Source organism: Mobula hypostoma, chromosome 11 (genome assembly GCF_963921235.1).
Source record: "Mobula hypostoma chromosome 11, sMobHyp1.1, whole genome shotgun sequence".
Classification (NCBI taxonomy): domain Eukaryota; kingdom Metazoa; phylum Chordata; class Chondrichthyes; order Myliobatiformes; family Myliobatidae; genus Mobula; species Mobula hypostoma.
In genome coordinates, this window is record NC_086107.1 from 66,422,534 (window position 1) to 66,447,982 (window position 25,449).

Genomic DNA, 25,449 nt, shown 5'->3' on the forward strand with positions numbered 1-25,449 from the left:
CTGAACTGCGTATGATTGGAGCCTGTAATTTACATTTTGATGTGTTTTTGGACTGTTTGAGTGATCTGGCGTTTTTCCTGTCTCCAATGGAGATCGGTGAGGTTGAGACTGGAGCATGCAGCCTAATGGCAGAGTTGTGGACCCATGATTGGCTCCATTACTCCTCGCCAATTAAGGCCTAAGCAAGATTGAAACCGACAAGGGCGACAGCAGGTGTTTAGTGCCGCCTGCCTGCACTAGACTGGTTTCCCTCTCCCTCTTACTCGCTGCTGCCAGAGCAAGGTGCAGGAGCCGTGGGTCTCACGCTGCAAGATTTGATTGGTGCAGCTCGTGGCTGTTGACTTGTTTCTGCGGTTCATGATACATGTGTTTCTGGTTACTCTCTTTTTCGCTATTTTGTGCAATTTGATTGGGGCACTTTGGCGTGAGCTAAACTGAGCACTCCTCGGACCCTGCAGTTTAATGTTGAATATTCCGTGTGATTTGCTTGCTTTTTGCCATGTGCGCGATTTGCTCTTTTTTTTGTGTATCGGGTGTTTGATGCTTTCTTTGAACGGGTTCCATGGTGTTTCTTTGTTTCATGGCTGTCTGTGGGAGGAAAAATCTCAGAATTGTATTCTGTATGCATAATTTGATAATAAAAGTACTTTGAATCTTACCGATTACAGTGTGGCAGCATTGCTGTGCTTGATTAGAATGAGGTACATGCTTGATAATGTTATATTGAAGGTATTCATCAGGGACATATACGTACTCTGATTGGAGAACAGTGTGCTGGCATTGACCATGTTGCAGGTGAATACTTTAATGCTAACTTTCTGCCATCTTGCAGTTTGATTAATCACTAACAAACAAACTTTGGTAAAATCTGCTAGTAATGAACCTGCTGCACTGAACATTGGGGGGCACCACAACAGTATCAAACTTTATGTAAAAAGGAAACTTGGAATTTTCCACGGCAAAACCTGCAGGCACTGGAAATACAGCATAAAAACAGAAAATGCTGGATGTGCTGAGCAGGCCATCCAGCCTCTATGAAGAAACAAACAGAAATACAGTTTAATGTCAATGACCTTTCATCAAACTTTAATTTTTAATCTCTCTCTACAAATGCTCTCAGACTTAGAGTATTTCCTATATTTTCTGTTTTATTAGATTTAGTAAATTCAAATATCCCAGTGGGTTTTATAGATAATGGTATCCAATTCTTTCATTTCCTATATTTTTTTCTTTAAACACGTTACTCATTCTTCTTGAGTCAAAAATCATTTACTGATTTGTTGCCATTAAATTCCACCCTTTTCTTAGTGAAAGTGTCTTCCTGCTTTGGCACCAATATGCCAGACTGTAGCTAAAGTTTATCAGTTTGTGAATTCCGCTCCTGCGTTTCTGAATGTCTGTGGGTAAATCTAGACCAACATTATGCTCACTGACCCTTGGTTTAACCCCATCCCAAAGCTCTGGTTGAAATATACTGCAGATCCTTCCCATTACCCACATTGGAGTTACTCAGGATCCTTTTGCAATTCGGTCCCGGTTCCCCAGCTTGTGGTTAACAAGATTGCCTTTCCATCCTGGTTCTTACCATCAGGCAGGTTCCTGTCTGTGTCGATGCCACCCGGCAGGGGCGAGGCACTTTCCCGGCCACCAGTGCTTGCAGCTTCTGCAGCTGTTGCAGTAGAGTCCTGAAATGGGAGACGACCTTTTTTTTAATTAACCCAAATAAACTTTATTCATAATCAAATATATTTACAAGAATAAACCATGCAACACCTTTTCACTCTTGCATTCGTTGACAATGTGTTTAGTGTTAAATTATATATTTTTTTAAACAAATAGCATCTTTGCCACTCACATGGCTGCCTGCAGTGATACACTAATACTATAATTGAGGGGCTTCCTCACCTAACCAGGCCCCCCACCCCCATCCAGAATCCTTCCCCACTAAGCCCTTGCAATGGTTTCAGTTCATCCTTCAGCACTGGAATGGCCGGTCAGCAGCACTTCTCTATGGAAATCTCGACGTACTGGCAGACCATGAACTGACGATCTCCCAGCACCACTTGATATCAGACTCTATGTGCATCCCTGGGAACATCGCATAGATCAGAGTGTCGTCCATTACGCAGATGCTTGGGATGAACCACGGCACAGGCCCTTGCACCTTTCTCCACAATCCACAGCTCACAACGAGATGAGCGCCCACCCTGTCAGTTCATCATTCCTCTCAGTGGCAGCGCGCAGTGACTGCGATGTTCCAAGCAGGCAGGAAGCATCTGACTGGGAGGGACCCTCTTTCCCCCACCCCAGCCCCAAGCCAAGGAAGGTTTTGGTGTTTGTTGGTGAGTTCTGGTGATAAGGCATTCTGTCACGTGGTTTGGACAGGTTGCTCAGGGAAAAACTCCACAGTATCCACTGAGTCCTTTTTCTGCTGTATCTGCAGAACACTCCACACTGACTTGTGGTCAAAGGTTGGAAAACTTTTCCATGAAGGACAGGTGATGTTGCAACAACCAGCTGACTGAGACACGAGGAAATCTGCAGATGCTGGAAATTCAAGTAACACACACAAAGTTGCTGGTGAACGCAGCAGGCCAGGCAGCATCTATAGGAAGAGGTACAGTCGACATTTCGGGCCGAGATCCTTCGTCAGATAAGTGTGTAATCTGGGGGAAAAAATCAACCAAATGTGGCAAGAAAGATGGGACAGGGAGGGGAAAGGGAGGCATTTATATCAAATACAAAAAAGTGTTGCAGTTACTAGGGTAGGTAATGGAAACAGAAGAGAGGAAATTGTGTGGACTAGGTTAAGGCTGGGGCACTGTACATAAAACAAAACATTGAAAATGATAGGGAAACACCAGACAGGATTGTGTGAGGAATGTCAGGAACAGGAGTCAGTAGAACATGTAGTTCTGAGTTGTAGGAAGTATGGGATACAGAGAGCGATGATGAGAATTAATCTAAGGGAGTTGGGGGTGCAGGAATTCACATTAAAAGGGTTGCTGGGCATGGGTGAGAGAGCACAAGTTAGGGTATTTTTAGCTTTCTTAAGGGGTACAGGGGTCTTTTATGGGATATGATGGATAAGCAGAAGTAGGGTACTAAGATGGCCAAAGATGGGAGGATAAAGTGTAGGTTAGGGTATGTGTGTGTGTGTGATTGGGTGAAGAGATTTAGAATGTAAGTCTATTGCACACTCTGGAGCAGAAGGTGGCAATAATGCACTGTTAAGCTGGGCACCAAATGCCATAAAACAAGACGAAGAAGAAGAGAACCCCTTCGTCAGGACTAACGGAAAAAAGAGATAGTAAGAGATTTGAAAGTGGGAGGGAGAGGGAGAGATCTGAAATGATAGGAGGAGACAGGAGGGAGAGGGATGGAGCTAAGAGCTGGGAAGTTGATTGGCAAAAGGGATACAAGGCTGGAGAATGGGGGGGTATCATAGGACAGAAAGCCTTGCAAGAGAGAAAGGGGGAGGGGAGCATCAGAGGAAGATGGAGAACAGCTGACTGAGATGCAGTTCGGCAGTGGGGCCAGGCACATTCTTCACAACACCGAGATAGAACCTCAGCATGTAGTGACACTTGGTGCCTAAGTACTTTGGTTCCATATAGCCTGGTACAGCCACACTTGAAGGAGGTCATTAGGATGGGAACAACATTGGATACATTTTTGCCCCCATTTCAGGGAAGAGTGGGCAAATCTGCCTGATTCCAGACTTGATGGGAGACTATCTGTTTCCCACTTGTTGAATTTTAATTGCACTACAGATATCTGTGTAGAGCAGTTTGATCGATTTTGGAGAGCACGTTCATCATCTCACGTGTGATATCCTGTCAAAGGTTTTCTCCTGGTCCAAGCTGATCAGGCACCATCCCAGTCTTGCACACAGATGAAGGTATCTCTGATCAGTGCAAGGCTGTTAAAGATCTTCCTGCCCAAGTTTGGCTTGGGTGGATCATGTGTCCCAGAGTAGAACTGACCCTGTTGGCAATGGCCTTGGACAGGATCTTGTAATCTAAATTCAATAACAAGATTGGTCTCCAATTTCTGACATCATCGCTAACCCCTTCTTCTTATAGACAAAGGTAATGATGTTCTTCCTCATGGAATAAACATGACATTGTACACTTTCAGCAGGTCTGGGCCCAACCTGTACCACGGAGCGGAGTACAACTCAGCTGGTACATCATTGCTTCTGGGAGTTTTATTTGAATCAAAGGAACCAGTCAGCTCCTCCAGGATCAGTGGAGACTCTCCCTCTTGCGTTTGTCTAACACCTCCATGATAGTGGAAAGGAAGTTCTAGGAAGCTATGCTATCTGTGGTCTTTTTGTTGTACAGACCGGCATAGAAGGATCGCAGATCTTCAATATGCCCTCCTGTGAGGATTTTACTGACCTGTCCTCTTCCTTGAGGCTATAGATCACAGAACTCACTCTGAATCTTTCAGAAGAAGAACAGTGAGCACATTTCATCCTGCTCCATGAAGCAAACCCCGGATCAGAAGAATATCTTGAAGGATTCAGAGGCAAAGAGCTGGGCTTCTCTGCTCTTCACCTTTCACAGTTCCTCCCTCACATCCACCCTCCCCCCCCCACCGCCAAGGTACAGGAGAAGTTGCTGTGAGTTTGTCTGGAGGTGGCGCGGTTCCCTCTGACTCTGCTTTGCATTCTGAACCTCTTAGAGGACGAAGAATGTTTCACGGATCTCCAACATAGTTCCCCAATGTTCTCTGGGGTTGGCAGCTTGACACTCAACATCTGCATCCCCCTGCCTGCCCTCTGGTCCCCCTGTGTGACTGTGATGGGCTCCAACGTGAAGAAGTCATCAGTCTGGAGCTAAACTAAGCCATCCAGTTACAACAACATGGGCTGTGGTTGTGCTCCGCCTGCAGGAGACAATCTTTACAAGTGGAACTTACGACCTACATTGTGGTTTTACATTTATTTCTGGGAGGCTTCTCCGTGGATTGTCACCTTGTCGTGGTGGAGAAGCTTGTGTGGTCCTGTGGTCCCGACAGCAATGCCATCTGGAGCTATGCTCCTGGTAGGGTCACCCATGGCAGTAAGATCAAGGGTGAGGTTCCTGACAAAGAACAATCCAACCAAGACCTCAACGGTGGAACAGGTGGATGAAGTTACTTAGAACTCAACAGCTGTGAAGGCGGATGAAGGCTGCAACAAATCCATCAGCTCCAATCGTCGTGGTTTCCATGCCATTGGAATCAGTTGGTTGATTTGTGAAGTATCGTGTGCTTCTTGGAGTGCAACATCAAGTACACGTTAAACAAATACAAGCACAGGCGTCTTCGCTCTGTGGGCCACTTCTTCAGAATGAAGACCATCATCCTCTATGTCTATGTCTATATCTATCCTCGACCCCGAGGAACAGCCACGACGACGATTTCTAGGAGGCTCAGCTGCATTGGTAGAACTCCTCCCACATTTTACTAACGGTGTGGAGTTAATAAACGCCCTTCCCTGGATTTGCCTATTTATACCAGTGATACAAAATCAAATCTACTCTTCTCAGGGCTGGCACCCTCCAACTTATCCATTGCCAGTCTGATGATTGGGCATCATTCACGAGGAAGGCCAATATCCTGAATACCTTAAACCAGTAGATAGCAGTCAGCTTTCAGTGAAGATGTATCTGTCTGTTGTTTTAAGGTCATTCCATAATGTTCCTGGTTAGAATTTTACAGCTGGGTTGCATCAACCAGATGGAATCTAACTGTATTTTCCTTCGCTGCTAGATACAAGGAAAAGTAGTGATCATCGCCTACTTCATATTTGGAACTCATTTCTGAATCGAAATGAGCCTTTTTTGATCTTTTACATCTTGTTAGTTTGATTTTGCGAAAAACCTGAACTGGAGAATAAGAATTACCTGTCATGGATTAAATAGAAGCAATTACCAGCTGATTAGACAGCAGTATTGCCCAGATTCACAGTTTAGTGTCATGGATTTTTATCGAAATCTGGCAGCAGGCAACATGCTCGTAACAACAATTAGCACAACTACCTGACGGCTCTAAGAGCCAGATTTTACAGTTTAAATCCTCATCTTCATATACGGAACTTGGGGTGATGAAAGGTCATTTACCAGGTTCCAGGAATAGAATGGCTCCATCTGGGTATTTCGGTAGAATGGGTAGTTTATGAGCCCTTGGTCATGACAGATGAAGCTGGATTTGGCTGATGCTGGTTGATCAAATGTTGGCCGGGCTACACTCCTGTTGCTACCCCTGCCTTAGCACCGCTCTGTAAGGTGGGACTGTGCTGGATAAAGAAGCTTTCACTGTAGTTTATGACTGAGGACAATACTTCCAGAAGGTTGGCATGGCCTAGTTTACCCATCCTCAGTCACCTTAAAAATACCCAGTGATAAACTTACATCAACTTAAAAATCTGCATCTTTTACCACAGGCGCACTCTGATTTCAGCGTAGTGCACTGAAAAATGTCATTCAAGGTTTCTTGACAACACATCACAAACATCTGCTCATCAGGACAAGGGCAGCAAACATGGGAATGCTGCGATCTGCAACTGTGCCTTTGTGTTATACACACGCTTTCCCTCTATTTATATTGATATTCTTTCTTCAGTCTCCTGGAACTTCTTACTGAAATGTTGGAATTACTTTCACTTGGATGGCTATAGCAGTTCTTAGAAGCCAGCTAACGCCACTTTCCCAAGAGCAATTAGGGATGGGTGATAAATGTGCACAATCAGTTTTCCAATTTCACTGGAAAGTGCTGTTTTCTGGATCACCTAATGTTGCCAGCAGAGGGAGGACTTGTCCACATTAACCAACAGTGTAATGATGTCAAAACTAGTGAAGTGTGCTCAGATTTTCTTTTTTTTGTGTGGTGCTGCTGCATTTTGAACAAGCCGCAGCCGAGTTATATCTTTCTGAGGCAGTCCTGAAATGAGTGCATTATAGGAGTCTAATTGGCTAAAAACAAAAGTGTGTATCAATTTTTCTACATTTTGAGATGTTATAAGAAATCAAACTCTTGCAATGTTCCTTAAATGAAAGAGCAGTCTTAATAATACAGTTAATCTGTGACTTGAAATTTAGCTCAGACTCAATAATAATGCCTAAATTCTTTACTTCTGGCTTGATTTATAAGGCCAGATGATCAAGTTTGTTTCTAAGATTCACACAGTTTTATTGCTATAAATAACCAACATTTCAGTTTTCTTTAATTAGTTTAAAGAAATTTGAACTCATCCATTCTGTTATGCTAATAAAACACCAGACCAAAGGGTTTAGAGCCTCGGGGTCATCTGGCATAACAGACAAATGCAGTAGTGTGTCATTGCATTGCTGTGTGGTAATTCACCTTGTGTTTTGAAATAATCTGACTTCCTGGGAGCGTGTAGAGTCAGAATAACAGGACAAAAATTGATCCTTGCAGCACCCCAAACAACATATCATAGATTTTGGGCACACAATTACCACAGCTAACCAAGAACATTCTCCCTGTTATACAAGATTGACAGTACCAGAAAGACCTACCCAATTACCAAGGTGGCTTTTTATGAGAATATGGCCAATTAGGAGTATGCCATGTGGTGGGAGTGTTGCCTAAAGAGGAGGAAGTAACAGAGTTTGGAGAAATCCTGGACCATTTGTCTGGAGTGGGTAAAGGCTCAATAAGTGCATTAGTCTGCAGAGTTTTGGTGCAGTGATGACAGGTGGTAGATATGGCTGAAGCAAAAAAGAGCTGGGATCCCTGTCCTTCACACTGACACAAATATTATCTTGGCCTTGTCACACAGGATTCATCCCATGGAGGCTCCCCATTCACACTCCATAATATTAAAAACTTGGCACAGCTTTTAACTTGATTTAACACACTCTAAGTGCTGGAGGAACTCAGGAGATCAGGCAGCATCTATGAAAATAATTAGATAGTCAACATATGGGCACAAACCCTTCTTCAGGATGCTGCCTGACCAGCTGAGTTCCTCTAATGCTTTGTGTGTGTTGCTTTGGATTTACAGCATCTGCTGACTTTCTTGGATTTATGTTTTAACTCAATGCGTTCAGCAAAAAGTGGAAAAGCTGTGTTTGAATGTTTTTATGGAGTATGAAATTGGGTAAGCAGTATATTAGACTATCTGACTCAAACTTTGCTGGGTTGCTTCTGGTTCAAAGTAAAACTACTGTGAACCTCCTGCAGGGCAGGTTAATATCTGCATGAGGGAAAGTACATTGCTATAAGTGATATGGGCACTAACACTGGTGAATTCCTCTAATGGCAAATGGCACTAAACAAAAACATAACCGAAGAAAAAAATGATAACAAAAGAGGAAATAGCGGGAGGTGTACATGAAAGAGGTGAAGAGCATGAATTGTACAAACACTTACCGATTTGCATTTTCTAGAGTCTCCACTTTTTTCCAGAGCTCATTATTCTCTGAAGTATAAGTCTCTACCCTGTCAAGGACAAAATAATCTGAGCAAAATGGTCATAGGTAGAATTCAGCACGCATTTCAAAACTTTACATCTTTACCGCTACGATCTGAGGCAAATTTTCTATTCCTGTGTTTCTAAATGCACTATTAGCACCAATCAGTCCCAGATCAAATACAGTATAACCGAGACCTAATTTGCACAGGCAAGACTCTCTTCAAGACTATTTGCACAGGCAAGACTCTCTCTTCGCATTCTTATAGAAGTGGAGCCTCTGAAATCCTGCCATTCTAATTAACTTTAATCCTGGCAGTATTTCTTGAAACTGGATTTTAGTATGTCTTAATGATGTTGTAATCTTGAAGAAAAAAGCTTGCCAGCAGCTCTACTTCATTAGGAGTCTGAGGAAAGACTTTTGCAATTTTCACCAAAGAAAGTCACCAAAGTTTCTTGCAAATTTCTATAGCTGTACAATGGTGAAAATTCTGAACGTTAGCATCAAATACTAGTACAGAGGCTACAATGCACATGATCGTAAGAAGCTGCAGAAGGATGTAGACTTAATCAGCTTCATCATGCACACAACCCTCCCAAGGATTGTGCCTGTGATGAGCATCTCTAAGAAGCGATGCCTTAAGGCAGCATTCTTCACGGAAGACACCTGCCATCCAGGACATATCCTTTTTTCATCTGACTATCGGGGAGGAGGTACAGGAGCCTGAAGATCCACACTCAACAATTCAGAAACAGCTTCTTCCCCTCCGCCATCAGATTTCTGAATAGCTCATGAACGGATGAACACTGCCTCCTTTTTGCCTCTTTGTTATTTATTTTGTAATTTATGGTAAGTTTACATCTTTGTATCTTATTGCCACTGCAAGACAACAAATATCACGTTATATAAGACAGTGATAACAAACCCGATTCTGAATCTGAAGCCTGTTTTCTCCATTCTCAACACTGCATTGAGCAGTGGATCTGGACATTGTAATATAAGATCCTGAGGGATCGTCACAGGGTGGATATGAAGAAGCTATTTCTTCTTGTCGGAGAATCTAGAACTAGAAGTCACTCTATAAAATAAGGAGTCACCCACTTAAGGCTGGAAGGAGATGATTTTTTTTCCCCTAATAGGGTTAGAATCTTTGAATATTTTCATTCCTTGTACCCCTTTATTTTATTCTCCTTTATCTTGTGCCAGGGTGAAGTTTGCTACTGGTGTCACTAAATCAGAAAAAAATATAAGTATGTTGCTTGGAGAAACATTCTTCACACGAGCAGAATATGATGCAAGCTCAGTGCGGTAGCCAAACTCAATTCTGGCCAGATTTTGAGAGTGGGTTTAAGGTTCATGAAAGGTCCACTGTAAGCATTTCCTGGTATGTAGGATTGCTGGAATTGGCAGGGAAAAGTCCTCATCCGAATAGCGCACATCCAGGTGTTTGAAGAAGACGGATAGAAACCTCTGAACTTCTCTCAGAAGAGTCAAATATGCACGTATCGTCTGCTTTCATATTACGAGTCTCAATGCAACAAAGAAAGGCTTTCTGTGATCTGCTGTAAAAATGTAGCAGGAGGAAGATCAAAAACATCAAAGTTTGCATTTAGTGCTGCAAGCACAGACCAGTATCCCCAGTGTTGTAATGGCTGGAGTGGCTACTTACTTTTTTTCTAAACTATCCACATACTCCTTCTTCTTCCTCCGGCTCTCCTGAGCAGAAATCTGTGCCAAAAGAAAACAGAATTCACACAAGGCTTTGTCAACTGGATAAACTTGGAGTAAGGAGGCATTGTTGTGTTTACAGTGACTAAACAAGTTACAGTTATTCAACTCCTGCTTTCCTCCGAGGCTAAAATATAATCAACATCTCAGATAGTGTATATATAGAATAACTGATACTGGGGAGTAAATTACTGATTGGAATCTAATCAACCATTCAGATGGTTTATATTTCAATCAATTAAACAAGGGCTTGAATCTTATCAAGGCATTCAGACTGAACATGTATATTCTATGATTGGCATGTGGGAGCTAGATCCAGGCTGGAATCTAATCATGACATTCTAATTCTAATCTAATCATGGATTTTCTATTAAATATCCAACAGCTGTGAGCAAATTACATGCTGGAATTAAACAAAGGGATCAGATGAAACTTATTTCACAAGCCGAAAGCCACGTTGGGCACTGATATTGAGAAGACTCTAGGCAACAGAATTGGAATGCTAGCTGTGAGGAAATGAAGAGCAGTTCAATGGGTGGTAATGTGGAAGTGATCAATAGGAAGCAATAAGCATTCTGAATGACAGTTTATATTTGATGATAATAATTAATGTGTGTTATGTAATTAGATAAGTTAGATACTTAGAATGTAATTAATAAAATTGTACATTATTTGTTATTTCATTACATTGCACTATATTGCTATATAATACTGAATTGTTCTAACTGTAACAAAGAAGTAAGTAACATATGGTGTTGCATGTACAAATCAAACATTTAGGGACAAGATTAACTTCACTCATTGGGCAGAAAACAGACAGGATTAGAAGGAATTATCCAATTGGATGTATTAAAGTCAATGGAGAGGAATATCAGGAATGAAGGAAAACAATCCCAACCATTTTCCAATAGACTGATTAGGTAAATGCTTGTCACCAACTATGATAAGATTACCTGCTTAGGTAAGTGTTCCATGTGTTATGTGTGAGTTATATGTACTGTGTTGTGCATCTTGCTCCAGAGGAATGTTGATCCATCTGGTGGTATACATGTATACGGTTGAATGAAAAGAAATTTCAGCTTGAAGCACAATATATGGACAATTGTCTTTCTTTAATTACACTTGGGAATAGTGATAAAAGCCCACTCACAGGAAACAAAAGAAAGCTTCTTATGTCCCCAACAGTAGCCAATGCAGCAAAGGCATATTGAAGATTTCAAATGGACTGAGAAGTCTGCACTATATACATACATATTTGTCTGGTTGTGTTTTTACTAATAGTCTATATGTGCTTGTGCATGCGAGGGCAGTATATACACACACACACACACACACTCTGCATTGTTGTATTTTTATAGATATTCTATATGGATTTGATGACTTGTATGCATCAAGCCGCAGATTTGTGGGGGGGTGCACAGGTAGGTGTCACGACTGTTATTATGTGATTGTGATCTTGTGTGTGCTTGCTGTGTGTGACTGTTGGTGATGCGTCTTTGCACCTTGACCCCACACTGTAACACTGTCTCGTTTGGCTGTATTCATATATGGATAAATGACATCTAAACTTGAATTGAATTGAATAGAATAATGTTCTGCACATACACAGTATTGATTATGGTAGTTAGATAAGTAATTATACTACCATAGTTGTATACTATGTGCTAATGCAATGCATTTGTAACACTAAAAACTTCAAGTAAGAAGTAAATCAAATCGTGTTGAAGATTTGCTTGGGATTTTATCCATGGGAAATCCATGCTAAACCACCCTCCCCAGCCTCCTTCCCCATTGTCCCTCTTTGCCTTTCTTTCACTGTAACTCACCACAACGCTCAACTCTTCTCTGATGGCCTGGAAGCATTTTGCTGCTGTCCCCACTCTAACAGAAATATAACTTGTGGGGAAATTGTTGGTGGGGCTAGAGAAAATGGAGAGTTAATGGTTTTGCTTACCTTGTTCTTTATTTTTCTTCGAACTCTCTTGAGAGCTTTCTCCTCTGCTTTTGTGAGAGGCAGCTTGGTAGGAATAGGGTAGCCCTCAGCAATCAGGGTCCGCTTTTCCTCTTCAGTGAGCAGCAGGGGGCCTGACGTCCCCTGGAGCTTCTATCAAGGGCAACAAGAAAAAAAGACAACTTGGGTTCACAAATCATTGAATCATACAACTTGGAACAGTTTCTTTCACCCACCAAGTCCACACTGACCATTGAGCACCCACTTCACATAACCTAGCACTAGGTTCATCTTATTTTTCCCCATTGTGGTCAACAACCACCCCTGGATTTACCCCTCACCTACACACTAGGAGCAGTTCACAGTGGCCAGGTTGCCAACCTACCCGTATGTCTACAGCAGATGGGAAGAAATGGAAATAACGCTGGGACAGTGAGGCACAGCTCTACACGCTGCAGGACAGGACTAAACTCAAATAAAAACCCTGCAAACAATGCACTGAAGGCAGCCTTGCTCATCGCTTTGCCGCCATCCCGATTAATATTACTGTCTGAGTGCCACAGATCCTTCTGGTTTGAGTAGTTACTCATTTTGTCTGGAGGTCGCTAAATATTTCAGCATTAAGGACTTGTGGGGTTAGTGCAAAAAAGAGTTAAGGTAAAAAAAATTCTGGAGCAGCAGCATCAAGTATTTTCAGGACAGAGATAGCTGGGGTCCATCTTAGCAGAAGTACGTACACGGTGTGGAGAATTTGGTGATCATGGAATTAGGCCAAACTCATGGTTGAAGGGCCTACCAGCTGCTTATTGTCAAACTTCACATTCAAGTGGCAGTGATGTGGCTAAGCTACTGAGAGGTGAGATCTATCCGTGGTGGGCCCCTCAGTGAGATGCTCGCTCCTGCCATGGAAGTGATTAAACCTGCCCAAAATACTGACAATTTCTTTTCAATTCCAGGCACTGCTCATCCCTCCTGAATTCCTCTAGCAGATTGTTTGTTGCTGCAGATTCTGGCATCTGCAATCTCCTGTGTCTCTTCTAAACCTATCAAGATTTGGACTGAAAATGTGACTTGGATATGGTTAAAGTAAAAGCAAAGGTTGTGAGAAATAAATTTTTCCCTCCCATACACAGCATTTAAACAATTGCCTGTTTGTTTTTATTGAAGGACAACGCTGGAAAACCCCATCAATATCGTTTTCATGAACTCACTAATATACACACACACACACACACACACACACGTACACACACACACACGTACACACACACACACACACACACACACACACACACACACACACACACACACATGCATAGAGCAGTCAGTTCATGGGCTGAAGTACTCAAATGCCAAATGAAACACTTCTTGTAAAACGGGCTTCAGATGCGTCCAAATTATCTCCCTCTTAGCGGATAACTTTGCCTGCCATTTCAAAGGCCTCTGTTGCTATGCTTTTCTTTTATAAAAAAGCTCCATTCTTTTCTCCTCCCTGACATCCACAAGTTCCAACTGCTGCTAAAACCCTTCAGTTATGTTTTCATTGGCTCTTTCTCCCTTCTTTCAGCTGACAAGAAGTGTTAGAATCTCCCTGGAGCTTAATACATTGTACAAATAAAATCCCCCATTTATAAGGCCTTTTTCCTAACCTCACGATTTATCAAAGTGCCAAAATAGTACCTTTGAAGTGTACTCACTGTAAGGAACGTGGCAAACAAGATATGCACAGCAACCTTTGACAAACACAAATGCAATAATGATCAGAAAATAGTGATGTGTTGAGCCATAAATATATGGGATGTACTGAGAACTGCCAATAGTTCTCTGCAGTTGTGCCATGACCTCTTTTACACCACATCTGAGAGGTGGGCTGGACTTCAGTTTATCTTATCCGGAGGGCCTCTTACAGTGGATCACCCTTGCAGTACTCCCCTGGTGCCACCGGCTGAAATGAGTCTCAGGTAGAACTCCCAGCTAACTCTGAGAGGAGAGCGAAAAAAACTACAAAAGGGCTGTGAGTGGCTCCCAGGCATGTCCAGTGATCAGAGAAAGCCCAGATGGAATTGGGTAATAAATAGAACCAAGCTGAGGTTCTGTTACTTAATGTAAATATTCTTAAGTGTTCTCTTGTACGCTGAAGACCTTGAGGTTCTTTCTGCAATGGCATCTTATTTTTTTTTTGCTAACTTGTGCATCAGTTGACATACGTGAGGAGCTGTGAGAAGAGGAGACGTTGAGATGGCACTGGATGACCGAGCCTGTGGCCGGGCTGGGCTGGATGGTGGGAGGGACCGGGGACTCTGCGATCCATCGCTGTCACTGCTGTGGCTGCTTGGAGGTGTGGGCGGCAGCTGCATGTCTGGGAGAAAACAGCAAAGAAGAGTCAAGTCACAGCACCCAGTCACAAAGGTAGTGGTTGAGGTCAAAGAGCGAGGATGGAACACAGACAGGCCAGGACGATAAGCCTAAAATCAGTTCACATAATTTGGATGATTTACTTATTTGAAGCAAAGTGGATGTTTCTCCTATTGCCTTGTAGCAGAATGTGTGGGAAGTTTATACAACAGAAATCATTTGATCAAACATGACAGTAATAACTGATTTCAAAATCAAATCCAGTCAACAGACATACCAGAGGAATTCCTCTGCCCCAGCCCCAGCCCCAGCCCCTCGAAACATGTTGCTCTATTGCCATTCATTAGGGGACTGGTAGGAAGGGCCAGGTGAGAACAGCTGGTTAGGCCTATGCCATATGACAGTTTGGTTGACATATCCAACTAGCAAAGTACACTTATTGGAATCAAACATTTTCCGGGATCGTTGGCACAGTGCAACAGAGCTCCCAGCTTTTCCCCATGCACATGGCAAAGCCCCATCGACGTTTGGACAGCCGCAGCAGAACCCAGGCATTGAGGCTCCTGCATCTTGTCATTTCAACCCACTCAGTACACGAAGGACCTGAGAAAGGCAGTCTCTCCCTCAGACGTTCAGAGCCAGGGTCAACATTGTAAACTTAGGCCAGGGAGGATAGAATCCGCCCTGTGTGTGAAAAAAACACAGAAAAGCTTCATTTTGCCAAATTGTGTGTGGTATAGACTTCATGTGCGACTGCTTCAATTTCGGCCCACAAGTTGTTTTTTTTTAATTCTATTGCAGAATTTAAAGCTGTTTCACCCTCTAAAAGGAGCTGGCTAGGAACAATGCCGTCAAAAAAAAAATACACAGACCAAAGAAACGCCCATGAGTTTCCCAGCCACTTTGTGTGATCAAACTGAGTGACCATGGATCTGCCAGTGCTGCAGCCCAGCAACACGTGCAGCCCTGTCACAGCAAACGGAGCTGAGCATCCATCAACAGTGTTGCCCAACCAGTGGTCATTTCTTCTGACCACATATCTCACACCCAGTGGCACATGACTGACTCTAAACTGGTCATTCATAAAGTTGAAGAGACTGAGGGCAGCGGTCATTGAATATTGGCCTGACATACAGCCGATTACCTCGCTGACTGATTAACCAGGGATCTGGATGAGGGGGGAGAGAAAAAGAGAAGAATGAAGGGAGGAGGGGAACAGAGGGCAAGTGGTTAAAATCAAATTTGTGGTGCAATATCTAGTTTCTCAGTACTAAAAGTTAATCACCAGGACACCATCGCAAACAATTTAGGAAAGTTTCACTCTAATTTCTTTGAATTCTTATAAATATCTTGGCGATAAGATAGTAAGCAAGTTTCCAGTAATTGTAGCTCATGTGATTAAAACTTCTAGGAGGATCATCACACCAGAGCTAAATGCAGTAGCCTCTTTCTGAAATTAACTAGATGGGAACTCCCCTGCTAAACAACATAATCACTTCTACACAGGGAGAGATCTTCAAAATATCCTGCCTTTCCCTTGAAACAATATGATTGCATTTTTCATAAATGTGTAAAGCCAAGCCTCAGTTTTGCAGCTCCTCTCAGAGATAGTACCTCCAGTAGTGCAACAATCCTTCAGCGCCGCACTGATGCATCAGGCACGAGTACGCTTGTGTTCCCAGGCTGGGTCTTCAACAACTTCTCTTGGCTAGGAACAAGTTAATTGAGCTACAGCAGATCTTAAACTTGTTCAATAGGTGCAGTAAATGTATCTTTTTGCCCAGTACTAATGGAAATCCAAAATCAGTCACTGGAGAGCACCCTGTGAGAAACTGCAGTCCTTGTTCAATTTCCTACCTGTGTGGACACTGAGGAACTGATTGGGTTCTTTGGGTTCCACTTTGATCTGAGGCACTGTGCTTGGTTCTGTATGAACCTGTGATGAAGCAGAAATACAGAAGTGAGGATGACAACAGAGCATGGCGCACCAACAGGCCAAACTCCATGATGGAGTCAAGTCTCCAAATTTATTTGTTTTCTGTTCTAGTCATAGAGCACAGAAACAGGTCCTTCGGCCCATCTAGTCCATACAAAACTGTTACTCTGCTTATTCCCATTGTCCTGAACCTAGACTCTAGCCCTCCATACCCCACCCATCCATATACCTATCCAAACTTCTCTTGAACGTGCAACTGAGCCCACATCCACCACTTCCACGGGCAGCTTGTTCCACTATCCGAGCGAAGAAGTTCTCCCTCAGGTTCCCCTTAAATATTTCAGCTTTCTTCCTCAACCTTCTTCCTCCTATCCAAGATCTGCCTGCTCCTGCCCCACTGAACTTCTGTTCTCATTTCTCAATTCCCATTCTTCCCCCCTTGGTTCAGTCCCTTCCCACCCACATCCGCGACACCTCTCATGTCTCAGTCTTCTCAGTAACTTTCAATTCCCTGGCCCTGACTGCCTCATTTTCACCTGGATGTTCAGTCCCTATGCGCTTTTATCCCCTATCAAGAAGGCTTCAAAACTCTCCACTTCTTTCTTGACAAATGAACCAATCAATCCCCCTCCACAACCACCCTCCTCCATCTGGCAGAACTGGTCCTCATCCTGAACAATTTTTCCTTTGGTATCTCCCACTTTCTGCAAACTCGTGGATAGCCATGGATACTCGCATGGGCCCAGCTATGCCTGAACAGACCATTTTAAAAGCCTTCCCTGGTTATACTCCACAGCTCTTCCTCCACCATGTTGACGACTGCATTCGCACTGCTTCATGCACCCATGCTGAGCTTGTCAATTTTATCAATTTTGCCTCTAACTTCCATCCTGCCCTTAAATTCACTTGGTCCATCTCTAACACCTCCCTCCCCTTTCTCGATCTCTCTGTCTCCATCTCTGGAGACAAAATGTCTACCAACATCTTTTATAAACCTACTGATTCCCATGGTTATCCCAACTATACTTCTTCCCACCCTATCTTCTGTAAAAATGCTATACCCTTTTCTCAGTTTCTTCACTGCTATCGCATCTGTTCCCATTCCAGGACACCCGAGATAAGAACGGGGTTTCCCTCCCTCCACTGTTGATGCTGTACCTGATTCATTTCCCGTACATCTGTGCTCACATCTTCCTGCCGCTGCATCAACCTCCGCATCCAGCACATTATCCTCTCCACCTTCTGCCTTCTCCAAAGGGATCCTATCACTAACCATGTCATTACCTCACCTCACCCACCCCCCCAACTTTCTGCAAGAATCACTCCCTCCGTGATTCCCTTGTCCATTCATCCCTCCTGGCATTTATCCTTGCAAGCAGAACAAGTGCTACACTTGCCCCTACATCTCATCCCTCACTACCATTCAGGGCCCCAAACAGTCGTTCCAGGTGAGTCAGTACTTCACCTGCGAATCTGCTGGGGTTGTCTATTGTGTCCGGTGCTCCTGACGCAGCCTCCTCAACATTGGTGAGACCCGTCATAACTTAGAGGACCACTTTGTCAAGCTCCTCCACACCATCTGCCACAAGCAGGACTCCCCGGTGGCCAAACATTCTAATTCCCATTCCTATTTCCATTCTGATGCATCAGTCCATGGCCTCCCCTTGTTCCAATTTCTCCTTCTGGTAAACAAATTTTCCCCTCCCCTCCCTCTATTCCCCACTCTGACTTTTTACTTCTTCTCACCTGCTGATGACTTCGCCTTGGGTCCCCTCCTCCTGCCCTTTCTTTAATGGTCCACTCTCCTCTTCTATCAGATTCCTTTTTCTCCAGCCCTTAACCTTCCCCAGCCTCCCGGCTTCACCTATCACCTTCCAGCTAGCCTCCTTCCCTTCCCCCCAACTTTTTATTCTGGCATCTTCCGATTTCGTTCTCAGTCTTGAAGAAGGGTCTCAGCCGGAAAATTTGATTATCAGTTCATTTCCATAGATGCAGCCTGACCACCGAGTTTCTCCATCATTTTGTGTGGAAAAAGCTTGCTTGCACTTATCCTATCTCAATCTCTCATAATTGTGTATACCTTTATCAAGTGACCCCTCGTTCTCCAACACACCAGAGGGATAAAGTTCTAACCTACCCAGCTTTTCCCTATAGCTGAGGTCCTCAAGTCTTGGCAACATCCTTGTAAATTTTCTCTGTCCTTTTTAAATCTTATTTATATTTTTCCTGCAGGTAGTTGACCAGAACCTATGTCTTATACAACTTCAGTATAACATCCCAATTCCTGTATTCAGTACTCTGATTTATGAAAGTCAATATGCCAGAAGCTCTCTTTAAACCCTAGCTACCTGCGACACCACTTTCAAGGGAATATTGATTTGTATTCTCAGAACCATTTGTCTATCACAGTACCCAATGTCCGACAGTTCACTGTGTACGTTCTACTCTCACCTGTCCATCCAAAGTGCAACACCTCAGACTTGTCTGCATTAAAATTCATCTGCCATTTTCAGTCTGTTTTTCCATCCCATCCTCTATTCTTTCCCATTTTTATGTAACAATACACAACATTAACAAGGTTGGAAAAAGTTAGAGTGACTGTCCAGCCTTGAGCATGAGAATGATATGCCTTTTTCTGTGCTTGACAGGGTGGATATGGGAAAAATATTTCTCTTGGCTGAGGAGCTTAGAAATAGTGCCCATGGTCTGAAAATAAAAGTTAGGTCATTTAAGACTGAAATGTGGAGAAATCTCCTCACTTCTGTGGCTAGACTTTGGAATTCTCCATCCAAGAGAGCTCTGGACGATTAGTCATTGATTGCATTCATAATAGAATGGTAGATTTCTAAGAGTTGACAGGAATCAAATAGTATAACGGCAGAGCAGTTGATTTGAGGGAGAAGATTAGCTGTGAATTTGATTAATGTAGCTGCAGTCTTGAAGAACTAAATGGCCTGCTCACTTATTCTTATGTTCTCTTGGGTCTGATCCTTTTTCCAGTCAGGAACATTGCCTTCCAACAGAGAGTGGCATGTTCAGGAGTTGACTACATGGTGAAAGTCGTTAAAGACAGAGTTCCTTGCTATCATCCAGCAGCTGGATGCTTTTTGTTGGTGATACTGTTATGTGGAACAATGTTGCTACAAAGTCTTTATAGTCCGTGAGACAATGAATAGTTTTTTGGACAATAACCAGTTGTTGACCTGTGGGCCACTGTGTGTCCTTTCTGTGTAGAAAGGTTGACCAACATAGAGAGATGAACAAGACCAGAGAAGGTGTCAGTTCTGACAGCAGGAATGATTTGGCAATTGTATAACTGACTGACAAGAATTATGATATTGCAACTGTATAATTTGCCTGTTTTGACAAGGAGATTGATTTCTGCTGAGAAGACTCATGGAATGGGTACTTAACATGGGGCAGGATGTATATTGGCCAATTTACTAGACTAGACTAGATGAGTAACTGGACCATTGGAATGGGGATACAATTTCAAATCTCACCTCAGCAGCTGGGGAACTAAAGTTCATTAAAATAAAAAATATCCAATGCTATTCATGATTATCAAAAGAAACAAAACTCATGCTATTCTTAACATTACCAGATTATTACTAAAGGACCCCATCGGATTCACCGGTCTGAATCAGCAGATATCCTTGTTTGAGTCTTAACTGCCCTCTGAAGTAGTCTGGAGACAAGTAGGGATGGACAATTACTGCTAAACAAGTAACATTCACATCCCCTCAGTAAATAAAAAGATGGAGACATGGGTGCAGTATAACAGTGGTAAACAACGGGGGCGGGGAGAGGGGGGAAGGAGAGGTGAGGGGAAGGAAAGGGGGAGGGGGAGAGAGAGGGGGAGGGGAGAGAGAGGGGAGGGGAGAGAAAGGGGGAGGGGAGAGAGAGGGGGAGAGGGGGAGGGGAGAGAGAGGGGAGGGGGGAGAGAGAGGGGAGGGGAAAGAAAGGGGGAGGGGAGAGAGAGGGGGATGGGGAGAGAGAGGGGAGGGGGAGAAGAGGGAAGGAGACGGAGAGGAGGGGAGGGAGGAGGGAGAGGGAGACGGAGGGGGAGAGAGAAGAGAGAGGGGAGGAGGAGAAGGGGGGAAGGAGATGGAGAGGAGCAGAGGGAGGAGGGAGAGGGAGAGAGAGGCAATAGTCCTGTAATTATCACAAAGTCATACTTTGGATATGATTCTGTGGCACTTTCCAAGAGAGGGATCTTAATAAAGATTCCTGTGCAATTTTGGAATTTTACAGTGTCTTTAGACTCACAGGTTCTTCTGTTGAGTTTGTCAGTTGTCCAGAGGCCATGTGCTCTGCAGAAGGGGCTGATGTCTGAGCTGATGAAGAGGCACAGCAGGACTCCGTCAGCAGATTTGGTTCCTGCTTAATCATGATGTGGGTCAGGTCGGGGCCAAGAGCCCAAAGTCCACCATCAGTTTCTGAAGGAGCAAAAGGTCAGAAATGATCACTAATATTTCCAGTGACAGCATGTTTGCTGATGTTCAACAACTGAACAAACATTTATGTTAAGCAACATACATCAAAGTTGCTGGTGAACGCAGCAGGCCAGGCAGCATCTATAGGAAGAGGCGCAGTCGACGTTTCAGGCCGAGACCCTTCGTCAGGACTAACTGAAGGAAGAGTGAGTAAGGGATTTGAAAGCTGGAGGGGGAGGGGGAGATGCAAAATGATAGGAGAAGACAGGAGGGGGAGGGATGGAGCCGAGAGCTGGACAGGTGATAGGCAAAAGGGATACGAGAGGATCATGGGACAGGAGGTCCGGGAAGAAAGACGGGGGGGGGGTGACCCAGAGGATGGGCAAGAGGTATATTCAGAGGGACAGAGGGAGAAAAAGGAGAGTGAGAGAAAGAATGTGTGCATTAAAAAGAGTAACAGATGGGGTACGAGGGGGAGGTGGGGCCTAGCGGAAGTTAGAGAAGTCAATGTTCATGCCATCAGGTTGGAGGCTACCCAGACGGAATATAAGGTGTTGTTCCTCCAACCTGAGTGTGGCTTCATCTTTACAGTAGAGGAGGCTGTGGATAGACATGTCAGAATGGGAATGGGATGTGGAATTAAAATGTGTGGCCACTGGGAGATCCTGCTTTCTCTGGCGGACAGAGCGTAGATGTTCAGCAAAGCGGTCTCCCAGTCTGCGTCGGGTCTCACCAATATATAAAAGGCCACATCGGGAGCACCGGACGCAGTATATCACCCCAGTCGACTCACAGGTGAAGTGATGCCTCACCTGGAAGGACTGTTTGGGGCCCTGAATGGTGGTAAGGGAGGAAGTGTAAGGGCATGTGTAGCACTTGTTCCGCTTACACGGATAAGTGCCAGGAGGGAGATCTGTGGGGAGGGATGGGGGGGACGAATGGACAAGGGAGTTGTGTAGGGAGCGATCCCTGCGGAATGCAGAGAGAGGCGGGGAGGGAAAGATATGCTTAGTGGTGGGATCCCGTTGGAGGTGGCGGAACCCAACGGGATCCCACCACTAAGCATATCTTTCCCTCCCCGCCTCTCTCTGCATTCCGCAGGGATCGCTCCCTACACAACTCCCTTGTCCATTCGTCCCCCCCATCCCTCCCCACTGATCTCCCTCCTGGCACTTATCCGTGTAAGCGGAACAAGTGCTACACATGCCCTTACACTTCCTCCCTTACCACCATTCAGGGCCCCAAACAGTCCTTCCAGGTGAGGCATCACTTCACCTGTGAGTCGACTGGGGTGATATACTGCGTCCGGTGCTCCCGATGTGGCCTTTTATATATTGGTGAGACCCGACGCAGACTGGGAGACCGCTTTGCTGAACATCTACGCTCTGTCCGCCAGAGAAAGCAGGATCTCCCAGTGGCCACACATTTTAATTCCACATCCCATTCCCATTCTGACATGTCTATCCACAGCCTCCTCTACTGTAAAGATGAAGCCACACTCAGGTTGGAGGAACAACACCTTATATTCCGTCTGGGTAGCCTCCAACCTGATGGCATGAACATTGACTTCTCTAACTTCCGCTAGGCCCCACCTCCCCCTCGTACCCCATCTGTTACTCTTTTTAATGCACACATTCTTTCTCTCACTCTCCTTTTTCTCCTTCTGTCCCTCTGAATATACCTCTTGCCCATCCTCTGGGTCACCCCCCCCGTCTTTCTTCCCGGACCTCCTGTCCCATGATCCTCTCGTATCCCCTTCTGCCTATCACCTATCCAGCTCTCGGCTCCATCCCTCCCCCTCCTGTCTTCTCCTATCATTTTGCATCTCCCCCTCCCCCTCCAGCTTTCAAATCCCTTACTCACTCTTCCTTCAGTTAGTCCTGACGAAGGGTCTCGGCCTGAAACGTCGACTGCGCCTCTTCCTATAGATGCTGCCTGGCTTGCTGCGTTCACCAGCAACTTTGATGTATGTTGCTTGAATTTCCAGCATCTGCAGAATTCCTGTTGTAAACATTTATGTTAACATGCAGGGGGGGATCTAAAAGTATTCTCTGACTGAAATAACTACAACACCAAAGATCATTAGAAAATGATGGTAACTTTGAAAGGACAATCCAGTGTAGGACATACACAGTGGATGGTAGGACAATGAAGACAGCAGTAGAACAAAGGGATCAGGGAATACAGATCCATAATTCCTTGAAAGTGGCCTTACAGGTAAATGGGGTCATAAAGAACCATAGAACCATAGAACACTACAGCACAGAAAACAGGCCATTTGGCTCTGTGCCGAAACTTTATTCCGCTAGTCCCATTGACCTGCTCCCAGTCCATAACCCTCCAGACCTCTCCCATCCATGTATCTATCCAATTTATTCTTAAAACTTAAGAGTGAGTCTGCACTTACCACGTCAGATGGCAGCTCGTTCCACACTCCCACCACTCTCTGAGTGAAGAAGTTCCCCCTAATGTTCCCCCTAAACCTTACCCCTTTCACCCTAAAGCCATGTCCTCTCATATTTATCTCTCCTAATCTACGTGGAAAGAGCCTATTCACATTTACTCTGTCTATACCCCTCATAATTTTGTAATCCTCTATCAAATCTCCCCTCATTCTTCTACGCTCCAAGGAATAAAGTCCTAACCTGTTCAATCTCTTCCTGTAACTCAACTCCTGTAGACCCAGCAACATCCTAGTAAATCTTCTCTGCACTCTTTCAATCTTACTGATATCCTTCCTATAGTTAGGTGACCAGAACTGCACACAATACTTCAAATTTGGCCTCACCAATGTCTTATACAACCTCACTATAACATACCAACTCCCATACTCAATACTTTGATTTATGAATGCCAGGATGCCAAAAGCCTTCTTTACAACCCTGTCTACCTGTGACGCCACTTTCAGGAAATTATGTGTCTGAACTCCCAGATCCCTTTGTTCCTCCACACTCCTCAGTGCCCTACCATTTACTGTGTATGTCCTACCTTGATTTGTCCTTCCAAAATACAACACCTTACACTTGCCTGCATTAAATTCCATCTGCCATTTTCTGGCCCATTTTTCCAGTTGGTCCAGATCCCTCTGCAAGCTTTGAAAGCCTTCCTCACTGTCCACAACTCCTCCAGTCTTAGTGTCATCAGCAAACTTGCTGATCCAATTTATCACATTATTATCTAGATCATTGATATAGACAACAAACAACAATGGTCCCAGCACAGATCCCTGAGGCACACCACTAGTCACAGGCCTCCAGTCTGAGAAGCAATCATCTACTACCACTCTCTGTCTTCTCCCACACAGCCAATTTCGAATCCAGTTTACAAACTCTCCATGGAAACCTAGTGTCTGAACCTTCCGAACTAACCTCCCATGTGGGACCTTGTCAAAGGCCTTACTAAAGTCCATGTAGACAACATCCACAGCCTTTCCTTCATCCACCTTCCTGGTAACCTCTTCGAAAAACTCTATCAAGATTCGTTAAACGCAATCTACCATGCACAAAGCCATGCTGGCTATCCTTAATCAGCCCTTGGCTGTCCAAATACTTGTATATCCGATCTCTCAGAATACCTTCCAATAATTTACCTACTACTGATGTCAGGCTCACCGGCCTGCAATTACCTGGTTCACTTTTGGAGCCTTTCTTAACGAAACAACACGAGCTACCCTCCAATCCTCCGGCACCGCACCCATGGCTAAGGACATTTTAAATATTTCTGCCAGGGACCCTGCAATTTCTACTCTCTCAAGTCTCTCTCAAGTTCCGAGGAAATATCATGTCAGGACCAGGGGATTTATCTACCTTTATTCGCTGTAGGGCAGCAAGCACCTCCTCTTTAATCTCTATAGGTTCCATGACACTACTGCTTGTTTCCCTTCCTTCCATATATGCTATGCCAATTTCCTGAGTAAATACTGATGCAAAAAACTGTTCAAGATCTCCCCCATCTCATGAGGCTCCACACATAGATGACCACTCTGATCTTCTAAGGGACCAATTTTGTCACTTACTATCCTTTTACTCTTAATATACTTGTAGAAACCCTTCGGGTTTACCTTCACATTATCTGCCAAAGCGACCTCATGTCTTCTTTTTGCCTTCCTGATTTCCTTCTTTAGTATTTTCTTACATTTTCTATACTCTTCAAGTACCTCATTTGTTCTTTGTTGTCTGTACCTGCTAGACACCTCTCTCTTTTTCTTAACCAGATCACCAATATCCTTTGAAAACCAAGGTTCCCTATGCCTGTTAACTTTGCCTTTAATCCTGGCAAGAACATGCAAATTCTGCACTCTCAAAATTTCCCCTTTGAAGGCCTTCCACTTACTGAACACATCCTTGCCAGAAAACAACTTATCCCAATCCACTCTTCCTAGAACCTTTCTCATTTCCTCAAAATTGACCCTTCTCCAATTTAGAACCTCAACTCGAGGACCAGACCTATCCTCATCCATAATTAACTTGAAACTAATGACATTATGGTCACTGGACCCAAAATGTTCGCCTACACATACTTCTGTCACCTGACTTGTCTGGTTTCCTAATAGGAGATCAAGTATTGCATCCTCTCTTGTAGGTACCTCTATATTGAAAACTCAGAAAACTTTCCTGA

At 44.1% G+C, this 25,449-nt stretch overlaps 1 protein-coding gene across 1 annotated transcript in view; it reads right to left on the minus strand.

Annotated features, from left to right (window-relative positions):
* The window catches only part of creb3l1 (cAMP responsive element binding protein 3-like 1), a 188,075-nt gene that overhangs the window by 15,786 nt on the left and 146,840 nt on the right, over positions 1-25,449 (minus strand). The window contains exons 3-9 of the mRNA XM_063063239.1: positions 20,666-20,835; positions 16,318-16,396; positions 14,313-14,464; positions 12,109-12,258; positions 10,096-10,154; positions 8,386-8,454; positions 1,586-1,685 (exon numbers count right to left, since the gene is read on the minus strand). Of these exons, the coding sequence (XP_062919309.1) occupies positions 1,586-1,685; positions 8,386-8,454; positions 10,096-10,154; positions 12,109-12,258; positions 14,313-14,464; positions 16,318-16,396; positions 20,666-20,835 (779 nt within the window). The remainder of the gene's footprint in view (positions 1-1,585; positions 1,686-8,385; positions 8,455-10,095; positions 10,155-12,108; positions 12,259-14,312; positions 14,465-16,317; positions 16,397-20,665; positions 20,836-25,449) is intronic.